Here is a 21,565-nt window from a genome sequence, read left to right as displayed (position 1 = left end):
TTAATACTAACACCCATACTCCCTACCACAAGTGCCCCCCCACCCGCCCCAGGTCCTGCACTTACCCCTACAGTCTCCCACAATTCCCAAGCCACAGTTGATATCCCGTGGTTCCTAGAACATACTAATTCCTTTCTTCCCTCAGAGCCTTTACACTTACTGTTCTCATACCTAGACTACTACTTCTGGTCTAACTCCTTTCCATTACTTAGGTCTCAGCTTAAATATCAACTTGTCAGAGGTCTCCTCTGACATATAAAGTAGGCCCTCCCTTTCCTCTTCATTCTTTGTCCTGATTTTCTCTTACTTCCTACCATAGCGCTAGCTCAAGTTGTAACTATCTGGTTTATTAACTTCTCTTTATTTGATAAATAGACTTAAATAAATTTAGTATTTGATTAAAAAATTTAAAATAAATAAATAAAAATAACAACTTATTTTTATTTTATGAATAGATCCAGATACTTTAAATTCCGAGATGGCAGGAGCCAATAACATCTGCCTTTTAAATATCATATTCCTAGCACTCAGGATAGTGGTTGGACGTAGCAGACACACAAGAAATAATTGTTGAGTAAATGAATGATTACAATCGCAAATCGTAAATTGAAAAAAAAAACAACATAAGAGGAACATCTTTTTATTTTGTGATTTTACTATCATAAATACTATTATTGTAAATCTTGGATTTCTGCTAGAGGTTTTTCATGTATTCATTTTAACCAGGACCACCCTGACTGAACTTGAGAGGCTGAGAGAACGGGGAACTAACTTATGGCTACAATTAGAAAGCTTCGCAATGACTGTTTTAAAATACACGGTTTGGCACACAATGCATTTTAAATGGGGGTGGGGGGGTGGTTAGCCCTTTCTCTCTCTCTCTTTTTTTTTTAGCCCTTTCTCATTTAAAGATATTTGTGGCTGAAAGCAGAGTTGCTATTATATATGTAGTATGGTGTTTCTTAAGCAAAATTACAAAAGAACCTTAACATCAAGCCCCCAAAGACTGAGAATGAATACTACAACGTATTCCTGGGAAGCTATTGTGAAGCCAGTCCCAGCAGGGCACCCTTGTCTCCCTGCCATTTGGCTCTGGCCTGGGATGCCAAATCATGGCATTGCCTGGAAACTTGGGTGCTAGGCCCTGCTTTCCCAACCCTGCCCAGGGGCTAAAAGGGAAGATCTCAAGTCTTTAGACTGTGTCCTGCCTGGTTCTTTGAGAACCAAGTCTGATGAGCTACCAGGAGCCTGGCCACACCAGAAAAGGATGCCTAGAAATGTTTTCCTGCCTAGAGATGCTCTCTGGAGGGCTCTCTGGGTACTTGCCTGCTGGATGAACAGCAGCCTTTCTCCAATCACCTCCTGATCTGCTCAACTCTTAGGATCAACTTTCCCCCCTGGTTTCCTCAGTGTATTAGACTTCTCTGCTAGGACTGTACCTCTGCTCAGCACCTAGTTTATTTGGGGTTCAGATTCCTTAGCATAATTCTCATCTTTCCATGTCTTCTGCTCCTCATTCCATAATTGCTGCGTGGGACCTGACCTCAACCCAGGCAGCTCACTTGGAATCGTGTTGCAGCTACCTGCCCAGATTCTCTCTGCCAGGTAGAAATACCCCGTTGCCATGTATGCCACTGGTCCCCAGGCTACAGGAGCCTCCCCTATCTCTCATTCCCTCCTCTAGGCTGGCTCTGAGGTCCTAGCATCCTTATCAGTAAAAGTGCACAGAGGTGACACTCACGGTCCCCTCAGGGCACAGGGGGAATAACCTTGCTTAAACCCAGGGATGACTTTAGGGAAGCTGTTGGCACAGAGGCTTCTCTAAGGCTTTCTGTCAAGTAGAGGGCACCAAGTGGTGTGAAATTTAAAGCTGAGTCACACAATTTTCATGAGTAGAACAAGCGGCTAAAATTAGATGAGCTCTGAGTTCCTTTTCAGGTGAAACATTCCAGGGTCCCAGAAAAAGGCCTCTGGTTCCAAATCCTGTGGATTTCTTACTATACCTTCCTGTCTATAATTTTTCTGCTAAAATGTCATGGGTGGCTCCTCACTGTCCACAGGGTAGTTATAATATCTAGCATCAAAGAATCCGAGGCCCTTAACATTTTGGCTCAAATACATATTCTACTTTCCACAGTATAGAACTGGACACCATACCCCTGTGCTCCAGGCATGGGAGCCACTTGCCATTGCTGAACCCATCATGTGCTTTCCTGTCAGCATGCTTGTGCTCACATCATGTCCCCTCCCCGGGATGCCTGCGCTCTTACCCTTCCCCTGGCAGAAACCAACTACTCCTCCCCCAAGGTTCCAGTCCAAATAGCCCCACCTCCCCCCTTCACCCTGTGTACCTCCTTGACCTCCAGCTTAGGAAGACTCAGCATTATGTTAAGCCCCCCGTTATAATGCTCAGCCCATTAAAATTAGAATTTTGAGGGGCTCCTGGGTGGCTCATTTTTTTGGGTGTCTGCCTTCGGCTTGGGTCTCAGGGTCTTGGGATTGAGCCCTGCATGGAGCTCCCAGCTCAGCAGGGGAGCCTGCTTCTCCTTCTCCTTCTGCCCCTCCCCCTATTTGTGCTCTTTCACTCTCTCTCTCAAATAAATAATCTTAAAAAAAAATGGAATTTTGACATGTGCCTCTCCTATTAGACTGTGAGTATTTGAAGGACAGAAACAGGGCAACATTTTGTTTCATCTTTATAGTACCAAGACCTAGCACCATGCACAGCGTATTATGGGCACTCAGGAAATATCTCTTGTAATGAACTGAAAATTGTGCTTATGGGTGTATACAGCTGCCCTTTAGCTATCAGACACAACAGTTACGAAAGCAAAATTTGAGCTGAAAAACAAGTTCTAGGGGTGCCTGGGTGGTTCAGTCCGTTAAGTGTCTGACTGCGGCTCAAGTCTTGGGATGAGCCCCGCATCGGGCTCCCTGCTTAGTGGGAAGCCATGCCCCTCCTCCCCCTGTTCATGCTCTTTCTCTCTCTCAAATAATAATAAAAAAAAAATCTTAAAAAAAAAAGAGAAACAAGTTCTCTGCTGATACGACATATCTATAAGATGTGCAGTCAGTAAGGAAAAGGAGACAAGGATGAAATAACATTTTTAAAGAAAAGAAGGGTTGAGAAGAGAGAAAAGCTTCAACTCATATATTTTCCTGTTCACAAAGGAACTTTCTAGCCAAGGAGAAAACGTTGGTCCAATTTGAGATGTTGTCAGAATTATTTCTTCTCTTCTTTTCCTCTAGTTTTCAGAGAACCAGTGCCCATTTGGAAAATGAATATAGATGCAAAAGTGAAGAGAGCTATGCAGTGATATACCTCGACAAGGCCACTGAGTGGTGACAGCCATGCGAAGAGAAAAGCATTACATAATGACATGAAAACAGGACACTTGAGGAATGCCTTAGAGCTAAAACAGCTGCCACCTGGTATTTGGCATTTGTAAAGTATATGAAGAAATAGCCCCTGGAAACCGAAGAGTACAAATTATTTGCAACAACAAGATTCAGAACTCAAGAACATGTTTTCCTCATCTTTCTTTTTTTAAAGTTAACTTATTAATATGATTTTCACTTTAGAAAAATGTAAAACCCTAAAATATGTGTAATTCCAAAATATTGTCCGCAAGTGGATTTCAAAGGAAGTGGAGGGAACCCTTCATTATACCAGGTTTCCCTAATTAGACTTGTTCACTTGAAAATATTTTTCTATTGTTTAATTATCCAGACCTTTCATTTTTACATGTAAATAATTAATTCCAGCCTTAGGGAACATAAAGGAAAGGATAATATGTTAAAATTTAAATCCACCAATTTCACTGCTGGTAAAATGTTTGTTAGGAAAAAAATTTAAAGTCCTGGAATTTAAAAATGACTGATGGTTTTAATATGTGTGCTTTTCTTATTTCTTTACCATTCAGCTTACTAAGATGCTGTCCTAATGCTGCTTTATTCTCGAGCTGCTTCTTCCCTTCATCCACTTGGTCAAGGTGTTTGGTGATGTTTCCTCCACCCAATATATGCTTATTGTGCACTGACTGTATATGAGGGGTGTGGGCTACGATGCTGAAAGGTGCAAGCTGCACTCTAGGAATACCTAGTCTAGCAAGGGGGAGACAAATATGTTGGCAATTATAATAATGTGGACTGAGGGTAAGGTGCCTTTAAGCCCTGGGAGCACCATGGAAGGACAAAATCCACTGGGACGGGGAGAGGACAGTGAAGAAGATGGGCCCTGGATTCTGAGTGAAGAAAAAGTGAGGTATGCCCAGGGAATATTGTCCTTTGATCCAGCTCTGCTAAGGAGAACCCCACATTTCTTTTCACAATTCATAGAAACAAACAGAAAAAAATGAATAAGCAAATCAGTTTAAACCTCACCATATTTTTGAGAACGAGTACTTTATATCTCTCTCAAGACCTTGAAGATATCAATAGTAATAATTGCTAAGAAGACTCCAGAAAACTATAGGGTTAGGGCTCCTTAATCACTCTCAAGTGTCAATTAACAGACTCACAGAATGTTAGTACTAAAATAGCATGAAGATATCATCTTTTTCAGTGCAACACCTTCAGAGAGAAGGAAACTGAAGGTCAGAGTTAATGAGGAAGTGACCATTAAGAGATTAGGAATATTTTTTTTCTTGATATTTTCCTTCTATGCTTAGTTCCTACATCACCCATGAATAGGTGGGAATATGACACCTTTAGAGAGCTTGTTCTGCTTATGTATAGATCTACTCACAGTTTCTTTAGTTCTCTGTTTGGAGAGAGAGCCCAGAACACTCTTCTATTTCTTCCCTATGCGATACCCATTTTCGGTAAACACTGTGACAGGAGAGCTACAGGAAGGGGATAGGGTGTCTGACTTGGGGGCTCAATTTTTGAAATTTAATTGACAGACTAATAATACCAATTTCATGGACCCAAGGAGACTTTAGTAGAGATGGAATTTACAATAATTATATTTTAGCATACACAAAGGCAGAGACAATTGTGTTAGTGCGGGAATAGATGCTCAGTGGATACTGTACAAATAGAATATTAAGAATTATTAAAACAACAAATGGCTACTATTTCATAAAGTTACTTATTTTCAAAGGTCTATGCTGCCAATATAAATTTTAAGTGAAAAGCATCCTTTTCTAACTCTTTTAAAACTGAGAGAACAGAAGGTAAAGTCTAATTTAGGCCCATTATGGTGTGTTAGAATCTGAAGTATGCGATGTGAAAAGGGAAAGTTTGATAAATACTGTACATTTATGTATTCATAAATGATACTATAGCAATGATGTCTAACAGTGGTATAATACAAACCATATATGCACTGTTACATTTTCTAGTAGCTGCATTTAAAAAGTAAAAAGAAATGATAAAAATAATTTTTAAAAAATTTGTGGTAAAATACATATAACATAAAATTTACCATCTTAACCATTTTTTTAAATTGAGAAATTTAAACCATCTTAACCATTTTTGAGTATACAGTTCAGTGGCATTAAGTACATTCACAATGGTGTGCAACAATCAGCACTGCTCACCTACAGAATTTTTCTATCACGCCAAATAGAAACTCTGCACCCATGATACAAATAACTCCCTTTTCTCCCCTTCTCTGGCCTTTTTAAAAACTCTATTCTATGTTCAGTCTCTATGAATTTCACTATTCTAGGTACCTCATCTAAGTGAAATCATATAGTACTTGTACTTTTGTGACTGGCTTATTTCACTTCACCTGTCTTCAAGGTTCATCCATGTGTCAGGCTTCTATTCCTTTTTAGGGCTGAATAATATTCTAGTGTGCATATATATATATATTACATTTTACTCATCTATTCATCTCTTGATGAATATTTGAGTTGTTTTTACCTTTTGGTTATTGTGAAATAAAATAAAAATAATTTTAATGTATCCTCTTTTCTTTTTAAATAGCCAGTATTGACATTTCAACATGTAATCAACATAAAAATAATTGAGCTATTTTATATTATTTTTTATAAGTCTTTGAAATTATGTATATCACAATCCCAGTATATCTATATTCACATTAGCCACATGTCTTGTACTTAATAGTCACATGTGGCTTGTGGCTAAAGTATTGGACAACATAGCTCTATGGGAGGGTTTGCATTCAAGATCTGATAAATCATAATTCCTTCCGGATGTATAATTCCTATCATGATGGATAATTCTACCTTACTGGTTTGGTTTTCAAGTGTCTAGAGCTGGGGCTCTGGAGTCAGACCAATCTAAATTCAAATTCCAAATCTCCCACTAAATAGCTTATGGGTCTTAGAAAGTTTACTAAATATTTCAAAAGCTCAGTTCCTTCATATGTAAGGTGAGGAAAAAATCCACTATTCTTCCCATAGGAATGCCATATGAATTAAAATTAAGTAACATAAATAAAGTGCTTAACACAGCATTGCCACAAAATGTTACTAATAAATAACTATGATGAAAATAATCCACTAGAATTATACATTCAGAAGGGCAAGGACCATATCCATCTTTAACAATGTGCCTGACACATAGTAGGCACAAAAATAACTAAGTGAATAAATAATTGAACTCTTCCCTCAGCAGGTATAAACTTTACTTGTTTCTGTGACATCTTCACACAGATAGCATGATGATCATGAAAATACAGATGCTTCAAGGTACAGAAAGAGCATGGGATTCTTACCTTCCTCCTTTCCTTTTATTAAAAAAAATCCTTTTTCTCCCATTTCCTTGAGAGATTAGGGTTGATGGGGCTAAAAAGACTGGAAGGTCTGAGGAAGCAGCCAGCAGGGTTGGAAGACTGGTTACACACAAGGGCAATGAACAAGTAAGTAAATGGTTTAGGACAATAGAAGCCAGGCTATCCCTGGTTGTAAATGTGGAAAGTTATAAACATGAGAAGAATAAAAGATAGAATACCCCTGCGTCAGACCGGAGCTGAGGCTATCAATGTGATCTCCGAGTATTTAATATAGAAAGGGGGGGACAGACAGGGGGAGGGAGTACACAATAGATATGGTGATAGGTGTGTGCGTGCATGTCTATTTCTTACCTCTTTTGGCTGAGAGGGCCTAGAAACAATGGGCACTTCTAGTCCAATGGGCACATCCAATGCCCAGAGCTCGGTTTCTATATACTGTTTTCCATAATGGACCCAGATTTCCTTAAAGATAAGGCTAATTCTGGGACTGGGTAGAGAAAGTACAAGATGCATATGGTGCATTTTCTTGTGCCAGAAAGTAAGAAAGCACTTGGAAGCTGAGTGAAGTAAGTCAGTCGGAGAAGGACAAACATTATATGTTCTCATTCATTTGGGGAATATAAATAATAGTGAAAGGGAATATAAGGGAAGGGAGAAGAAATGTGTGGGAAATATCAGAAAGGGAGACAGAACATAAAGACTGCTAACTCTGGGAAACGAACTAGGGGTGGTAGAAGGGGAGGAGGGCGGGTGGTGGGAGTGAATGGGTGACAGGCACTGGGGGTTATTCTGTATGTTGGTAAATTGAACACCAATAAAAAACAAATTAAAAAAAAAAAAGAAAGCACTTGGAAAATAACGAGGACTTGTTAAAAGAACACAAGAGCCAGCTTGAAAGGTCTCCCACAGACCAAATCTGAGATCATTTTGGTATCAAAAAGGTGATATTAATGGATTATAACTCATTGAATAAAACAGAAATCTGTAAGTGCACACTGATATAAATGAATACAAAAATAGGTGGGGAAGGGAAAGTTCTTCCTTATAATAGAAAGTTTAGTTAGGAGCAATATATTTACATATTCTCAAAGTATCTTCCCGCAAAATATTTATTACAAACAGAAAATGTATAATTTATAGTAAAGATATCTGGCAGACACCACCTTAACCAAATGGTATGGACATGGTGTGTCTGTTTATGTGTCTTGTGATATGCTTATAAGAAAATAGCATTGCTTCTGTGGTATACCTGCCAAAAAATGCATAAACTCAAGTCTTATAATGAGAAAACATCACACACACCTAAACTGAGGAACATTTTTCAAAACATACTCTTCAAATTGTCACAAGACAAAAACACAAGGAAAGACCAAAGAACTGTTTGAGATTGAAGCAGAATCATGACAACTAAATGCAACAGATAACCCTGCTCAAAAGAAAAAATAAATTTTTTTCCCTATGAAGGATATTAATGAGACATTTAGTGAAGAGCTGAACAGAAACTATGGGTTAGAAGGTAATATTATAACAGTGTTAGTTTACTGAATTTGACTGTTACACTGTGGCTATTATGTGTGAACTCAAATCATTATGCTCTATACCTGAAACTAATATAACGTTATATGTCAATTACATGTCAATAAAAGAAAAAAAGAAAATTGTACTTGCCTTTTAGAATAATCACACTAAAGTATATGAATTAATTTGGAAAAACTATATACACACATATAAACACACGGAAGGGAGAGGCAGAGGGAGAGGGCAAAGGAAGGAGGAGAGGAAGAAAGCAAATGTGGTAAAATGTTAAGAACTGGAAAATGTGGGTGAAAGTATATGTGAATTATTTATTTTATTATATTTTCTGTTAAGTTTGAAATGATTTCAATGTTAAAGTTAAAAATAAAGAGTATGGGTTATGGAGTAACTCAAATCTAATTCTGAATTTCCAATCTGATATTACCATCCATGAGATTCTGGGGGAAGTTACTTAAATATTTTCAGCTTTGGTCTTTTCATTTGATCACCAATATAGGACTTACTTAGAGGGATGCTGAAGATTCAGTGCCTGGATGGTGGTGGACTTATCAGGTAGAGGACCTGATACCTAATTGGTGATACAACACATACTTATGAACAAATGAATAAGCTCCTTCTTCCTGTCCCCATCTTTCCAATAGGAACAAGTAATACTATTTAGAGAAAATAGGATTCTTCAAGTTTTAGCAATGTAAGGTATGAGATTTCTCTGAACATGTGAATAATGTAAAACTTGATTAATAATAATAATAGTAATAAATACTATCCTACATTTGGATGTTGCTCTAGAGCTTCCTCAGCACTTTGTACTCACATCTCATATGACACTGAATGGAACAGGCAGGCATTCAAGTTAAAGTTCAACATGGCGTTAATAATAGAAAATCTCTACAGTGCCTTGGGTTACAACTGTCAAGAAGAGGTCATGCCCTTATTACTTAAATCTCAAAGCAAGGTTTGCATCAGTTTATGGTTGCAGGGTACAAAATGAGGTACAATTTAATGTCCATATGGGCACTTATTTCTAAGATGCTGGCACTGCTGATTACGGTTCACAGTATATTCGGGGCAGTGACAAGGCAAAGAAAGGGACCCAGGTTGTCCTTCCTGGGAGGTTTCTTCTCTCAGACAAGATGTGCAATATGAACTTGAAATTACCCAAGAGGGTGTTTCAGAGCTGCCTGCCAATGGGTGGTGTCTTCTAATCTCAAGAGCAGCTGCTGGGCACAGGCATGCAAACACATACACACATACACACAGACACACTCACAGAGCCTATACCTGCCTCTACTTGTCTGTTCTGGGCAGATGGCTCTCGGTTTTTGGGTCGCCTCATCCTGCAGCCCACTTCAGTTAGACCCTTTCTTCTGTGGAGACTGGCAAGCAGTAGGGTGAAGGATTCGGCAAGGTTGCCTGTCTTCAGAGTATGAAGGACACTGCCCGGCGAGGGAAGAGGGTTATATTTAGTGTTTGGGCCCAGTCAGTATTGGGCTCCCCACTGCCTCTCCTTTGCAGAACTGTCAGTGGCCTCTGGTTGCAAACTCTCCGTGGCTTTGAAGCCCACAAAACAAAAACTGAAAGAGTGTCCAAAAAGAAAAGAAGAAAACACTGTTGTTGGTTTCTGGATTCCACTATTGGATTTTGGTGGGGATGAGAAGAGAGAGCTACTGGGCGTAATCAAGCAAAGGTGCCTCCTGCACAGTACGGTAAGTGTCCCTATTACTGCTCAGAAGAGACTTTAGGGGGATGTTTCTGTATTTTCCAACATGCGGGAGCAGGATCTTCTGGATATCAAACACGGGAATGTAGTAAATCTCAGGTACGATTAAGAGCTTACGACAGATGATTGACTTTCAGGCTAATTTGAATAAGAGACATTTGCAAAATAGAGGAAGTGTCTTGACAGGTGAGTTTTGCTAAAATGGTAGGCATCAGAAAAAAATCAACATGAAATTTGAAATTGTTATCCTCTAAGAATAAGACAAATGGTCAAAAGTTAAAAAAATAGGTTTAGGCAAATGACTTTCCTTTTACAGCTTTTTCCTTTTCCTGTTACAGCTTGCTTTTGTAAGCTGCTGTGAATGATCAATACACAATTTTGAACTCATATCAAAATGTGAGGAAAATGGAGAAGTATACTGGATTGAAGAGGGGGAATTCTCTTTTCATGGAAAGATAGAAGAAACCAGCATCTTCACATGGCAACTGGATTTTTTTTTCCCTTTACTTTTGTTCACATTTTTTTTTTTTTTGGATGATGGGGGCCAGAGAACAGAAGGATATTTTTGAGGTAGGGATTATAGAGGATCTTGGGAAATATCTATCAACCCAAAGACTGGATTATCTATGGGCGCTTCTCACTGTCAATGGGAAATGATGCCAGATTGTTGCCAAATGATCCCCAAGAAAGTTCTGCTCACTGTACTTGCTCTACGGGAATTTAGGGTGTCAGTATAATTTTGGATATAGGATCCCCATTCAGCACTGACACATGTTCAGCTAAAATGCTTGTAACATAGTCAAGTATTCCTTTTCTCTTAATGGCAACTGATGATCACATGTCTTTCGAATATCTGCACAAATCTCGGGAAGATTGCAAGAAGTGCAATACAAATATTGCTTGACAACACTTAACCATATTCCATCTGTGTATTAGGTTTGTATAAAGTAGGACATAGGGTAGTGCGTTACTGGAGAGAATTATTTCAATTTATGACAATGTTCCTCTAGCTATTAAAAATGCTTTTTCTATGATGGCACTTACCAAATATCAATCTTCTATCCCTTGACAACAAATATTCCAAGTAAATATATCTCCACTGTTATCAGTTAACATTATCATGAAACTCCAATTATGCTTAATTAAAAATCAGCATAAACACTTTAAGAGCTGCTTGCTATTGAATATTTCTAAGGGCAGCAATCATTTTCATGGGCTATTTCCACTTCTTTAAAAACAAAGATGTTGGACAATTAAGACCCATTACTCCGATGAGAATTTTCCAAATAATTTCTCAAAAGAATATAGAGTTTGGGTTCTTAAAATAACCAATGCAAAACTGTGCTATAAAAATTCTGGGGCAAAGAAAGTACTCTTACTAGCAAAGGTAGTGCAGTTTTTCAAAGTCTAGCTTCTGTTCATGTGTAATGATCTTTTTTTGCTTAAACTGCTATTGAATCAAATAATGTGTTAGCCAAGAACTGGTCTTAGGTGGCATTGTCACTGGAGATGGAAGCATTTTATTGTGTTTTCAAACTGATGCTGTATTTGATAGAGTAGTATTGCAGGGGACTGATATTGCAACTTGCCAAGAACTGGGCAGGTTTAAGGATGGGAAAAAACAAAAGTAAAAGGCCTATAGTTCCTTCTTCAGAACAGAGTCCGTATTATTGTCTTATCCTAAAGCAAAATTTTCATTATCACTGAAATACATGCCTCACCTCTGCAGTATGTTGTATTAAAAAAAACTTTAAAGAAAAAAAATGTTAGTTCCTTTTATTCTCCTTAGAACTAGTGGCCATCAGCATTAAATGACCATTCATGCTGAGCACAGAATATTGTTTCATTACAATTAGGGGAAATATTTTCATAGTAAAGGGCTTAATTTGTTTGCTCGTTTGTTCAGTCATTCACCAAATGTTTTAGGGTGTCTACTATGTACCAGGTTTTACTGCGTGCCTACTATGTGCCGGGGTTACTGGGGATACAGCAGTGAATAAGGCAAACATGTTTTTTTTTAAAGATTTTATTTATTAAAAAAAAAAAAGATTTTATTTATTTATTTATTTATTTATTTATTTATTTATTTATTTATTTATGAGAGAGAGAGAGGCAGGCAGAGAGGCAGAGACACAGGCAGAGGGAGAAGCAGGCTCCATGCAGGGAGTCGGACGTGGGACTCGATCCCGGGACTCCAGGATCAGGCCCTGGGCTGAAGGCGGCACTAAACCGCTGAGCCACCTGGGCTGCCCGAAAACATGGTTTTTACATGCCCTGAGTGCTGGGATCTTCACAGAGGGGTTGGTGACTAGTGATCTGAACCTGTATATTATGCATTCCTTTTACCATAGTAAGTATTTTGATCCTCATTTTTTATTAAAAGTTAAGGACCAGAGGGGCACCTGGGAAGCTCTGTTGGTTAAGCATTTGCTTTCAGCTCAGGTCATGATCCCAGAGTCCTGGGATAGAGCTTTGCATCCGGCTCCTTGCTCAGTGGGGAGCCTGCTTCTCTCTCTCCCTCTGCCTGCTGCTCCTCTTGCTTGTGTTTTCTCTCTCTCTCTCTCTCTCTCTCTCTCTCTCAATCTCTCTCTTTGTCAAATGAATAAATAAAATCTTAAGAAAAGTTAAGGACCAGAGAACTTTCCTCTCTACTTTAAAAAAGGGTTTTTTTAGTGTCTGCAAGGAATGGAGACAATTCCAGAGACCAATTTGGCATCAAATAAGGTTGATATATACATTTTAGTAGATATATACATTTTAGTAGAAATACCTGAGACTTTTTTGAAGGATGCTGACATTTCTATTCCAAACTACAGATGTTAAGCAAAAAAGGTTCACATAACTGATACTCTTTGGTTCTTCAGAATTGGGTCAGACAGGAAGTCTCTAAGGAAGACATCAGAACAAAATCTACTTTATAGTCTCAGAGCTATCTGGGGCTCAAATCTGACAGAAGTTCAAGGTATTTCTGTCTAATCTGTTTGACAGAGACAGTACGTCATTGGAGGCTACACACGAAAGAACAGCAGGACCGTGCTTCTCACCCAGAGGAGACTTTTTATGATGGCAGTAATCATAACAATAATGTCATTTTAGCCCACGAGGTGTTTTACATTGTTAAATAATTTAATTATCAGCCACTCACTTGATCCTATAGTGGCCCTGTGTGATAGAAAAGGCAGGTATTATCCCCTGTTCAGCAGATGAAAATCAGGTTTTAGACACTAAGGGATTAACACAGCTAATTTTCTCTCTAATGCAGTCTCATAAGTAATTTCTCTAATGAAGAACAGAAAAACTGAGTTTTCAACATGTGTATTCACAACTCCAAACTCTACTGTTTGAAGGTGATAGCAGCCAATTGGAAAGTATACTGACAGAGGGGAGCTTCAGGCCTTCCTCCAACCCTATTCTTGCCTCCATTTCCCTTCTAGGTATTCAACCCCACAGGTATATATATATAATCTCCCAGGAAAAAAATTCTGTGGAGAAAAAAAAAAAAACTGTAAACATGGTTAACTGAGAACTATAGCAATGTAAGTGGAGCTGAGCAGAACAGTCTTAAGTGAATGAAGAAGGTCTTTCCAGTGAATTTTGAGAGAGCACACCGATCTGCTGATAACGAATTACTGCACGCAGCAGCGTGTAAGATTCTGCACATAACTGCTACTGTTTCTTAACAGCTATGGCTGATCAAATACATAAGATTTCATTTCTTTCTTACATTTTTCCTGGAATTTACTATATACCTATTTAAGTTTGTTTTGGACACTTAGCTACCTTTCTCTCATATGTTAGTGGCTTGGAACAAATGTCACAGGTCTTCATGATGGATCTAGGGACAATCCCCTTGACCAGGAAAGCAGAAGTCAGGGGATGATAGCAATGGAGACACAGCAGAGGCTGATTCTGTGCTTCTCCTTAGAGCGGATGCTCGTGGCCCTGAAACAGAAAGAGACAGGGGCAGCTGCCTCTGAGCCATGGTATTAAGCTGCCAGGTTGTAAGTAGGGAACACCAACATCTTGGTTTTCAGCTGCTCTGAACATCTTCACATGAAGCTATTTTAAGAACTTTTTGCATTTGATCAGGGAGCATGTGGGGTTAAGCCTTGTGTTTTCCATTTCAGTTTTAGATCCTAAGCAGGTGCAGTTTATAGTTCAGAATTTAAAATCTTATTATTGTATTTCCCCCCAACTAACTAAAAAAATAATTTTATGTTAGTGGAGAAAAGCCTGTGATTGAGATGGAAACTTGTTTCTTAAATAAGTTAAACGTGTATAGTATATGAATTTAAAAAAAAATCGCTGACATTTTTCATCATAATTCTTGTTTGGCAAATTTTGGTTAAAATATGAAAGAATAAATAAAATTCATTTGGATACACTTAGGAAAATATAAATCTATTTGTGCCAAGGCCCATTAATATAACTCTATATTACAAATATACTATTGTGCATTAGGGACATTTAGGATTTGTCAGACATTAGGATTGTCTGACAATATCAAACTGTGGCTTACCACTTGAACTTTGACAATTAGAGAAAGGTATCCGCTAAGACTTATTTCATTTACTGAAGGTTCACAGCATTAAAAACAATACAAACAAAAATCCTTTCTTTTAACAATGTTTTAATCTAAGTATCTGCAAATTTTTCTAAAATTTATATAGCTCTTCCCTGGTTTGTTGAAACTTTGTCTCTAATAGTCTGTCATATATTCATGCATCAGAACCTAGAACTACCCATTCTTAGTTTAAAAAATGTATTTGTATGGTGTAGAGATTCAACAAGCAGAGGGGTTGGAATCTGCTGCTCAGATCCAACTCTGGGAACATAAAAGAAGTAGGATAACTAATTTCCCAGGTGCATGTGGGACTGGAGGCAGGGTGAGTAAATGGAGGATGGAAATGACTAAACTTTGCAGATGTTTACTGCTGTAGAGGATTGAGGTATAAGAAACTAAGTGCCCTAATCCTCAGCCTGGCATACTGTACACACAGCAGACTTCCTGTTTAGGGAGCCAGTGGGACAGCAAGATAGGGGTGTGGTCACAGGAATCATCTATTTACAAACTTTCACCCTTCCCAACACAAGAGAATATTTGAAAGCATGATAACAAAGTACCATCTTGAAGCTCAGGGAGTTCATTTCCCAGTGGATTTTCCCATCTTCCCACTGAAAACAATCAAAACCAAGATTCCAAGATTATAGAGATATTCCATTGTATGGGAGTGTGTGGCATGAGATGTTTTAGCTACAGTCTTCAGGTTCCCAAAACTCCCAGTGGTCTACTTGTGACTTTATTTATCTTGGCATTAGCTCTACTTCAGATGACATGTCCTCATATTTCCTCTCCAAACAAGAGTAAAAATGGCTACTTCTGTGGTCTGAATGTGTCCCCACCAAATCCATATGTTGAAATCTCAACCCCCAAATGTGGTTGGGATTAGAAAGTAAAAACTTTGGGAGATATTTAAGTCATGAGCCCTAATGAATGCCCTTATAAAAGAGGTCCTAGAGAACACCCTAGCCCCTTCCACCTTGTGAGAAAATGAGAAGTCTGTGACCTGGAAGAGGGCCCTCACCTGACTACCCTGATCTCAGTCTTCTAACCCTCAGAAGTTTGAGCAATAAATTTCTACTATTTATAAGCTCAATCTGTGGCTTAGCTATAGCTAAGCCAGTTACCAACATTCTGAAGGGTGGGTATGGGTAAAGAAGTTACTAAGGACTCTTGGATGGTGGGGGGGAGAGGGGCGAGGTCATAATGAAACATATTTGCAGATGCAGACTACACTATTTCTTCCCTTGATGATTGTTGAATGATGTTTTCTAATATAATTTAACAACTGCCACATTGCTAACCTTAAAATGTTAAGCAACAATATTAATAGTGGTTTTGTTTCCAATTGCCAAAAACTGGGAACAGTCCAAATATTCTTCATCTAGTGAATGAATACATTATCCGTTATACAGTACATTCATACAATGAATTACTACTCAGCTACATTAATAAAACATACAACAATATGGATGATTGTGCTACGTACAAGATGCATTATGCTACATAAGAGAACTCAGACCCAAAAAGGTAAATATTGAATGAATGCATTTAGATGGTAGTGTGGAAAAGGAAAAACTAAAGAGATATAAAACACATCAGCGGTTGCCAGCAGCTGGTCTTTAGGGGAGGGGCTGACTCAGAAAGGGGTGAGAGAAAACGTTTTGGGGTGATATAACTGCTCACTGTCTTGACTATAAGAGTGGTTACATGATTGTATGATTTGTCAAAATTTGCAGAATTGTACAGTATAAAGGGTGAATTGTACTGCATGTAAATCATACCTTAATAAAATAAATGCAAGAAAGATGTTAGGGATCACCATCTGTGTGGCTCTCTATTAAAGCGTTCTACTCTAAACTTCAACCAGCATACTCTTCTTTGATGTTGACATACTGGAGTTCTTGTAGGTTCTCAGTGGGGGAAAAAAAGAAAGAAATTATATGGTACTAAAATAAAGGAAAAGGAATCCCTCTAAAATAACTGATACAGTCCACCCTCCTTGTTTTATAGATGAAAAAGGGAGGCTTGAGAAAGTTTTCCCAATTACTCAGAACTAGTCAGAGGTAGAGACATATGCTTGTTTTCAACAGATGATAAACAATGATCAACCTACAGAAATTCAACCAACTACTCTTGTGTAACACAGACTGCTAAAATTGTATTGTCTAATGAAAAAGCCATGGAACAAAAAAACAATGTAAAATATTTCAAGTAGCTGACTTCCAAATGCTGTGTTGAGAAACTGGCCAAAGACTACTGGCTTCTGACAGATATGCAATTACAAGGGAAGCTGATTTTAGTAGTCAGTAGACATTATTGCATGTCCTATATCTGCCAATACTGACAATAACCACTACTGCCACCACTACCACTACCACTACCACTATTCAGTATGAAGGGGAATCACAAAAACAAAAGAAGATGACTCAGGCCACACTTGGTAAGGACCTATATGTATTCATTTGTTTACTTGTTTATGTAACAAACAAATGCCAAGCACTTCCCTGGGTCCTACAATCTAACGGTGATCTTGGAATGATAGCAGCATCTAGGTAAGAAGCAATGCCAAACCACAAGAACAGCCTAAGGGCTGTCTGAATGGAATACATCATTACCAAATAAAACATCATTTACAACTAAACTTATAAATAGATGTGTTCATTATCATAATACATAATGCCTAAGAGTGATCTTCCCAGATGGCATCATGGTTCTTAATTCCAGTTCTGTGTGATCTTCAACAAATTACTTAACTTCTCAAGGCCTTAAGTATCCTTAACCATACTCACTATTCTTGCCTTGTTGGGTGCACTAAATGAGGAATCTAAAGTGTTAAGTACAGTTAGTGGCACATAATTAAGTGTTCATAATTAGGAACTATTATCAACATAGAAAACTCACACCATAGTGTGGTTATAGATTAGTTCTAATAAAATTCAGTCTTGAAAATGTGGTATGCCATGTCCTTCTGAGAAACTGATAAATGCTAAAAGGCTCCAGAAAACACACAGACATTAAACTTCGGATCCCCGAACCAAATTAACAAGGCTTCTAGACCAAATCTAGAAACCCAGGGAATTACCATTTAAATAATGGGTTTTCTTCAGGACCCTAAGAATCACTACTCTAGACCCTAAGAATCACATGCACAGATAGGTATGAATTTAAAATACCAAATTTTGTGCTTTTGGCATTTAAAAAATAAACCCAGAAAGCTGATTATTAAAGGCAAACCATAAGTTTCCTTAATCTATGTTAAAGAAGTAGAAATATCCTTTCCTTTCTCTGAGATTCCCTAGCCATTAGCAAGTAACTTTTTTTTTCAATTCTCTTGCTCTTTTCTCCCATAAAATTTAAAACATGGATGGAAGTTTCATACTCAGAATGTGATAATTTATAGGCCTATAGCCCAGAAGATTCTGAGGAGACAATGAAATTCCTAAATGTGTAAAAATTATTCCAGAATGGGAAATGACTCTTCCTGTGTAGCAGTAATTATTTATGTAACACTACCTTGGGAGGATGTTAACAGTAGAGTATTAAATTACTCCTTTAAAAATGAGGCACTTCTAAAGAGTTTTACTTGTTTTTTCCCTAATTTGGAAAGACAGCATTTGTACACACAAAACAACAGGTTTTACTATCCTATTGTTAAATGGTTAGGTCAAGTTTCAGAAAGACTGTACTGATGCATTAAATACCTGCCAAATGGAAGTGGAAGGAAGGCTCCAGTTCAAACCATTACACAGCTGTGGATCCATCACCCTTAGAGTAAGCAAAGTGACTAGGAAATTCCACTACCAACAAAGTGCCAAGAGGCAATAATGCCTACTGAAGGGAGAAAAACTTTAGTTTACCTCAAATTCACATGCACTTAGTAATGTTCCCAGATGGTATTATAAAACTGCAATCATGACCTAAATAATCTAGTTATTTTGGCACATAATTTTATTATTATGTTCCCTTCCACATCTGGATAGTTCATTTGTACAAGGAAGGCAATTTCAGTTGAAAAGAGAACTCAAAAGGTCCAGCTAGGTCTAGTGGAACTAATCTGTATATAAACAAGGATTTTTTTTTAAACAGTATGGAAGAACATAAAGAACACAAAGATTTTCACCTGTACTTCAAGCACTAAAACAGTAGTTCATTTTGAAATGGTAGCTACAAATTTACATCTCTTGGCTCTGTCATGAAATTGACAAGACTTTAGGGTTAGATCAGATACACATTAGTGGCAAAATGCCAGTCACCATTTTAATGGGGCTTCTGCATTTCTACCCTTTGTTCCAGTGACCATAAAATATTATTCTTAGAGTTTTCTTTAGCACATTTCTGCTATCTTATTAGTTATTAATTTTCAGTTGTTTTTATTCTTTTTAAGCAGCAAAATAACCTCCAGTATTTAAACTTTTCCAAATGTGTGAAAACTACAGGAATCAGAATATTGGCTGGAATTAGTGGAACAACCAGTCAGACACCATTTGAATGAATTAGATGGGGTTTAACTCGTCTGAAGGATTCCAAAAGAAGCTTTCAGGAAGGAAGGTGAGGAAGGTGAGTGACATACCCTAGCACAGGCAAGGATGCAAGCTTCTGGATCCTAAAACTCTCACCAGGGAAACACTATTACAGAAGATGATGCTCAGGCATGAAGGCAGATCACCTTTTTCAACTAAGAATTGTTCTCCAGCTCTCAACAATTCTTTGGGTAAATAACCAGAGTGGGGTGACACTAGATCCTCTGCCAACATTTTGCTATATTTTCACCAGAGTCCTTTTGCTTTAGAGGGCATATGCTATCTTGCATAATCCTGAGATTAATAAATCCAGCCAGATGGAAAGGTTGTTGGAACAGATGCAGATTAGCCAACATGCAGCATGGTGCAGGCTAGGCTGGCCTGGGGACGACTGGACTTCCAGAAAGTCTGACATCATCATCTGCTAGTACACATCCCTAGGGGTGTTCCGGAGTCTGGAAGCTTGGACTTCTGACTAGTATGGTATCCTGATTGTATCAACTTATTTCTCTGTTGTTCAGGTGTGTCTCCCTCTTCTGCTTTGCTGAAGTGGTATCTAGGTCTGACTGTTCCATCAATTCCAGCCTTCCCCGACAGTAATTTCGTATGTTCTGCATATCAAATGTAAAGCACACATAGATATTTATCTAATCAAAATCCATATGAGGTATATTCTGATTGCCTTGGTTTTTTATATCCTCGACTCCCAAGCACAACTCTATCTAAACCAATAAAATGCATTTGATGGCAAGAAGCTATGTAAAATGAATGACTTCCAAGATGGTTTTAAGAAAGAGTGAGAAGCAGGTTATTGATAAAAAGGGATTTGTTTGGTGGAAGTAGATTACAAGGCATTTTCATAAACTTAATTGCATCCCAGGAGGTTGAAAGCCTGAGCTGACGTATGCCACATGAAGGGAGAGTGACAACAGTAGTGAGTATGGGCTTACTGAAAAGGCAACTAATCTTCTGAAACATCTCCTGGGACTGCATCACCTTGACCTAGCAGTTGTTTTTCATTTCTGCTTTCCAGACTACCTTTGTGTAACGATTAACGACCTTCCCTCAGCCCATTAACTCAGACTGTCATTAATCTCCAGGAAATACTTGTCAGTACTGCTTAAAAGGTACATGAGAAATGCAGTGTTTTAGCTTAAAAATGGTTAATCTTACAGCCCTTTAACTGCCCTTTTCAATGATTAGAGTCTTCCTGGAATTCTCTTCATCCCAGAATTGTTAACATTTTAATCACAGTATTATATGTAAGCTATGAAATTGTTCGATTGCAACTGTAATTGATCCAGAAGAAATGCCTTCCTAGAGAGTGGGTAAACTGAGTTTTAAAAAGCAAGTGTCAAAAAAAAAAAAAAAAAAAAAAAGCATGTGTCAAAAGGATCTTACTAGCCTAAATTCCTATAATAGGTATTTGTTTCGTGTACTTGGAAACTGAGTGTTGCTTTTCCCAAATTAGTATTATTGGTTAGCTTCAATTATAGTCTATTTCAGTTTTGATCTTTGGTAGGAAAAACATTATCTACTAACTTAGCTTTGTAAAAAGGCTAGAAAAACTGATATAGGCATAAATAAATACTTGTATGCTTTTAGAGGAGTGTTTTTTTTTTTTTTTTAATTTATGATAGTCACAGAGAGAGAGAGAGAGAGAGAGAGAGAGAGAGGCAGAGACACAGGCAGAGGGAGAAGCAGGCTCCAGGCACCGGGAGCCCGATGTGGGATTCGATCCCGAGTCTCCAGGATCGCGCCCTGGGCCAAAGGCAGGCGCCAAACCGCTGCGCCACCCAGGGATCCCTAGAGGAGTGTTTATGAGACTTCATAACTTTATGTGAACACTGGTGAGACAAAGCTAAAAGAACAATAGGGCCAAATATAGTAGAAGAAATAACTCTTAAGTGAAGTTTTTTAAATGTATAAATTGTATCATGAGATGACAGGAAAGGCAGGTATTTTAATAGAGAAATTAGAATGAAAGCACAGGTAGGGGTGCCTGGGTGGCTCAATGGATTAAGCTTCCAACTCTTGATTTTGGCTCAGGTCATGATCTCAGGGTCATGAGATCAAGCCCCACACTGGCCCCGTGCTCAGCAGAGTCTGCATGAGTTTCTCTCCTTTTCCCTCTGCTCTACTCGTGTTCTTGTTCTGTCTCCCTATCAAATAAATAAATAAAATCTTTAGAGGAAAAAAAAAAGAATGAAAGCACCGGTAAGGTTTTGGCTGTTATAGAGAGAAGTGACTATAAAGGTATAAAATATGGAAGGGAAGAAACAAGGATGGCAACACCTGGGTAATGAAGAAGCTATGCTAAAAATGGTGGTACTTGGCTGGCCAGTCTCTGGAGTAAAGGAAAGTAACAGAGGGGACTGTTTTCATCTCCACTTTTCCTGAATTTCTCTTCTCATTGAAGAGAGATAAGCTGAGGGCATTGGTGTAAACCACCAAATCAGCAGGGCCAAATTCACTGCTATTGCTGCAAAATGGTAAGAGAATCTCAAACCTAATCTTTG

At 38.3% G+C, this 21,565-nt stretch overlaps 2 protein-coding genes across 11 annotated transcripts in view; one reads left to right on the top strand and one right to left on the bottom strand.

Annotated features, from left to right (window-relative positions):
• Positions 1-21,565, bottom strand: part of COL8A1 (collagen type VIII alpha 1 chain) — a 531,560-nt gene that overhangs the window by 63,706 nt on the left and 446,289 nt on the right. Inside the window, exon 1 of one of the 9 annotated variants that reach the window (XM_049105305.1) lies at positions 9,524-9,656. The exons of the other annotated variants lie outside the window; for them this stretch is intronic. Coding sequence (XP_048961262.1) covers positions 9,524-9,578 — 55 coding nt within the window. The 5' untranslated portion in view covers positions 9,579-9,656. Of the gene's footprint in view, positions 1-9,523; positions 9,657-21,565 lie in introns of those variants that run through there. 9 annotated transcript variants of the gene reach the window in all.
• FILIP1L (filamin A interacting protein 1 like) overlaps positions 9,663-21,565 on the top strand; it is a 294,355-nt gene continuing 282,452 nt past the window's right edge. For both annotated transcript variants that reach the window (XM_025416645.3, XM_049105302.1), the window contains exon 1: positions 9,663-9,948. The gene's annotated coding sequence lies outside the window, so the exon portion shown is untranslated. The remainder of the gene's footprint in view (positions 9,949-21,565) is intronic.

The sequence above is a fragment of the Canis lupus genome, chromosome 33 (assembly GCF_003254725.2).
Source record: "Canis lupus dingo isolate Sandy chromosome 33, ASM325472v2, whole genome shotgun sequence".
In the NCBI taxonomy this organism is placed as follows: Eukaryota; Metazoa; Chordata; class Mammalia; order Carnivora; family Canidae; genus Canis; species Canis lupus.
The sequence above is the reverse complement of the archived record's forward strand: the minus strand, read 5'-3'. Positions and strand labels throughout refer to the sequence as shown.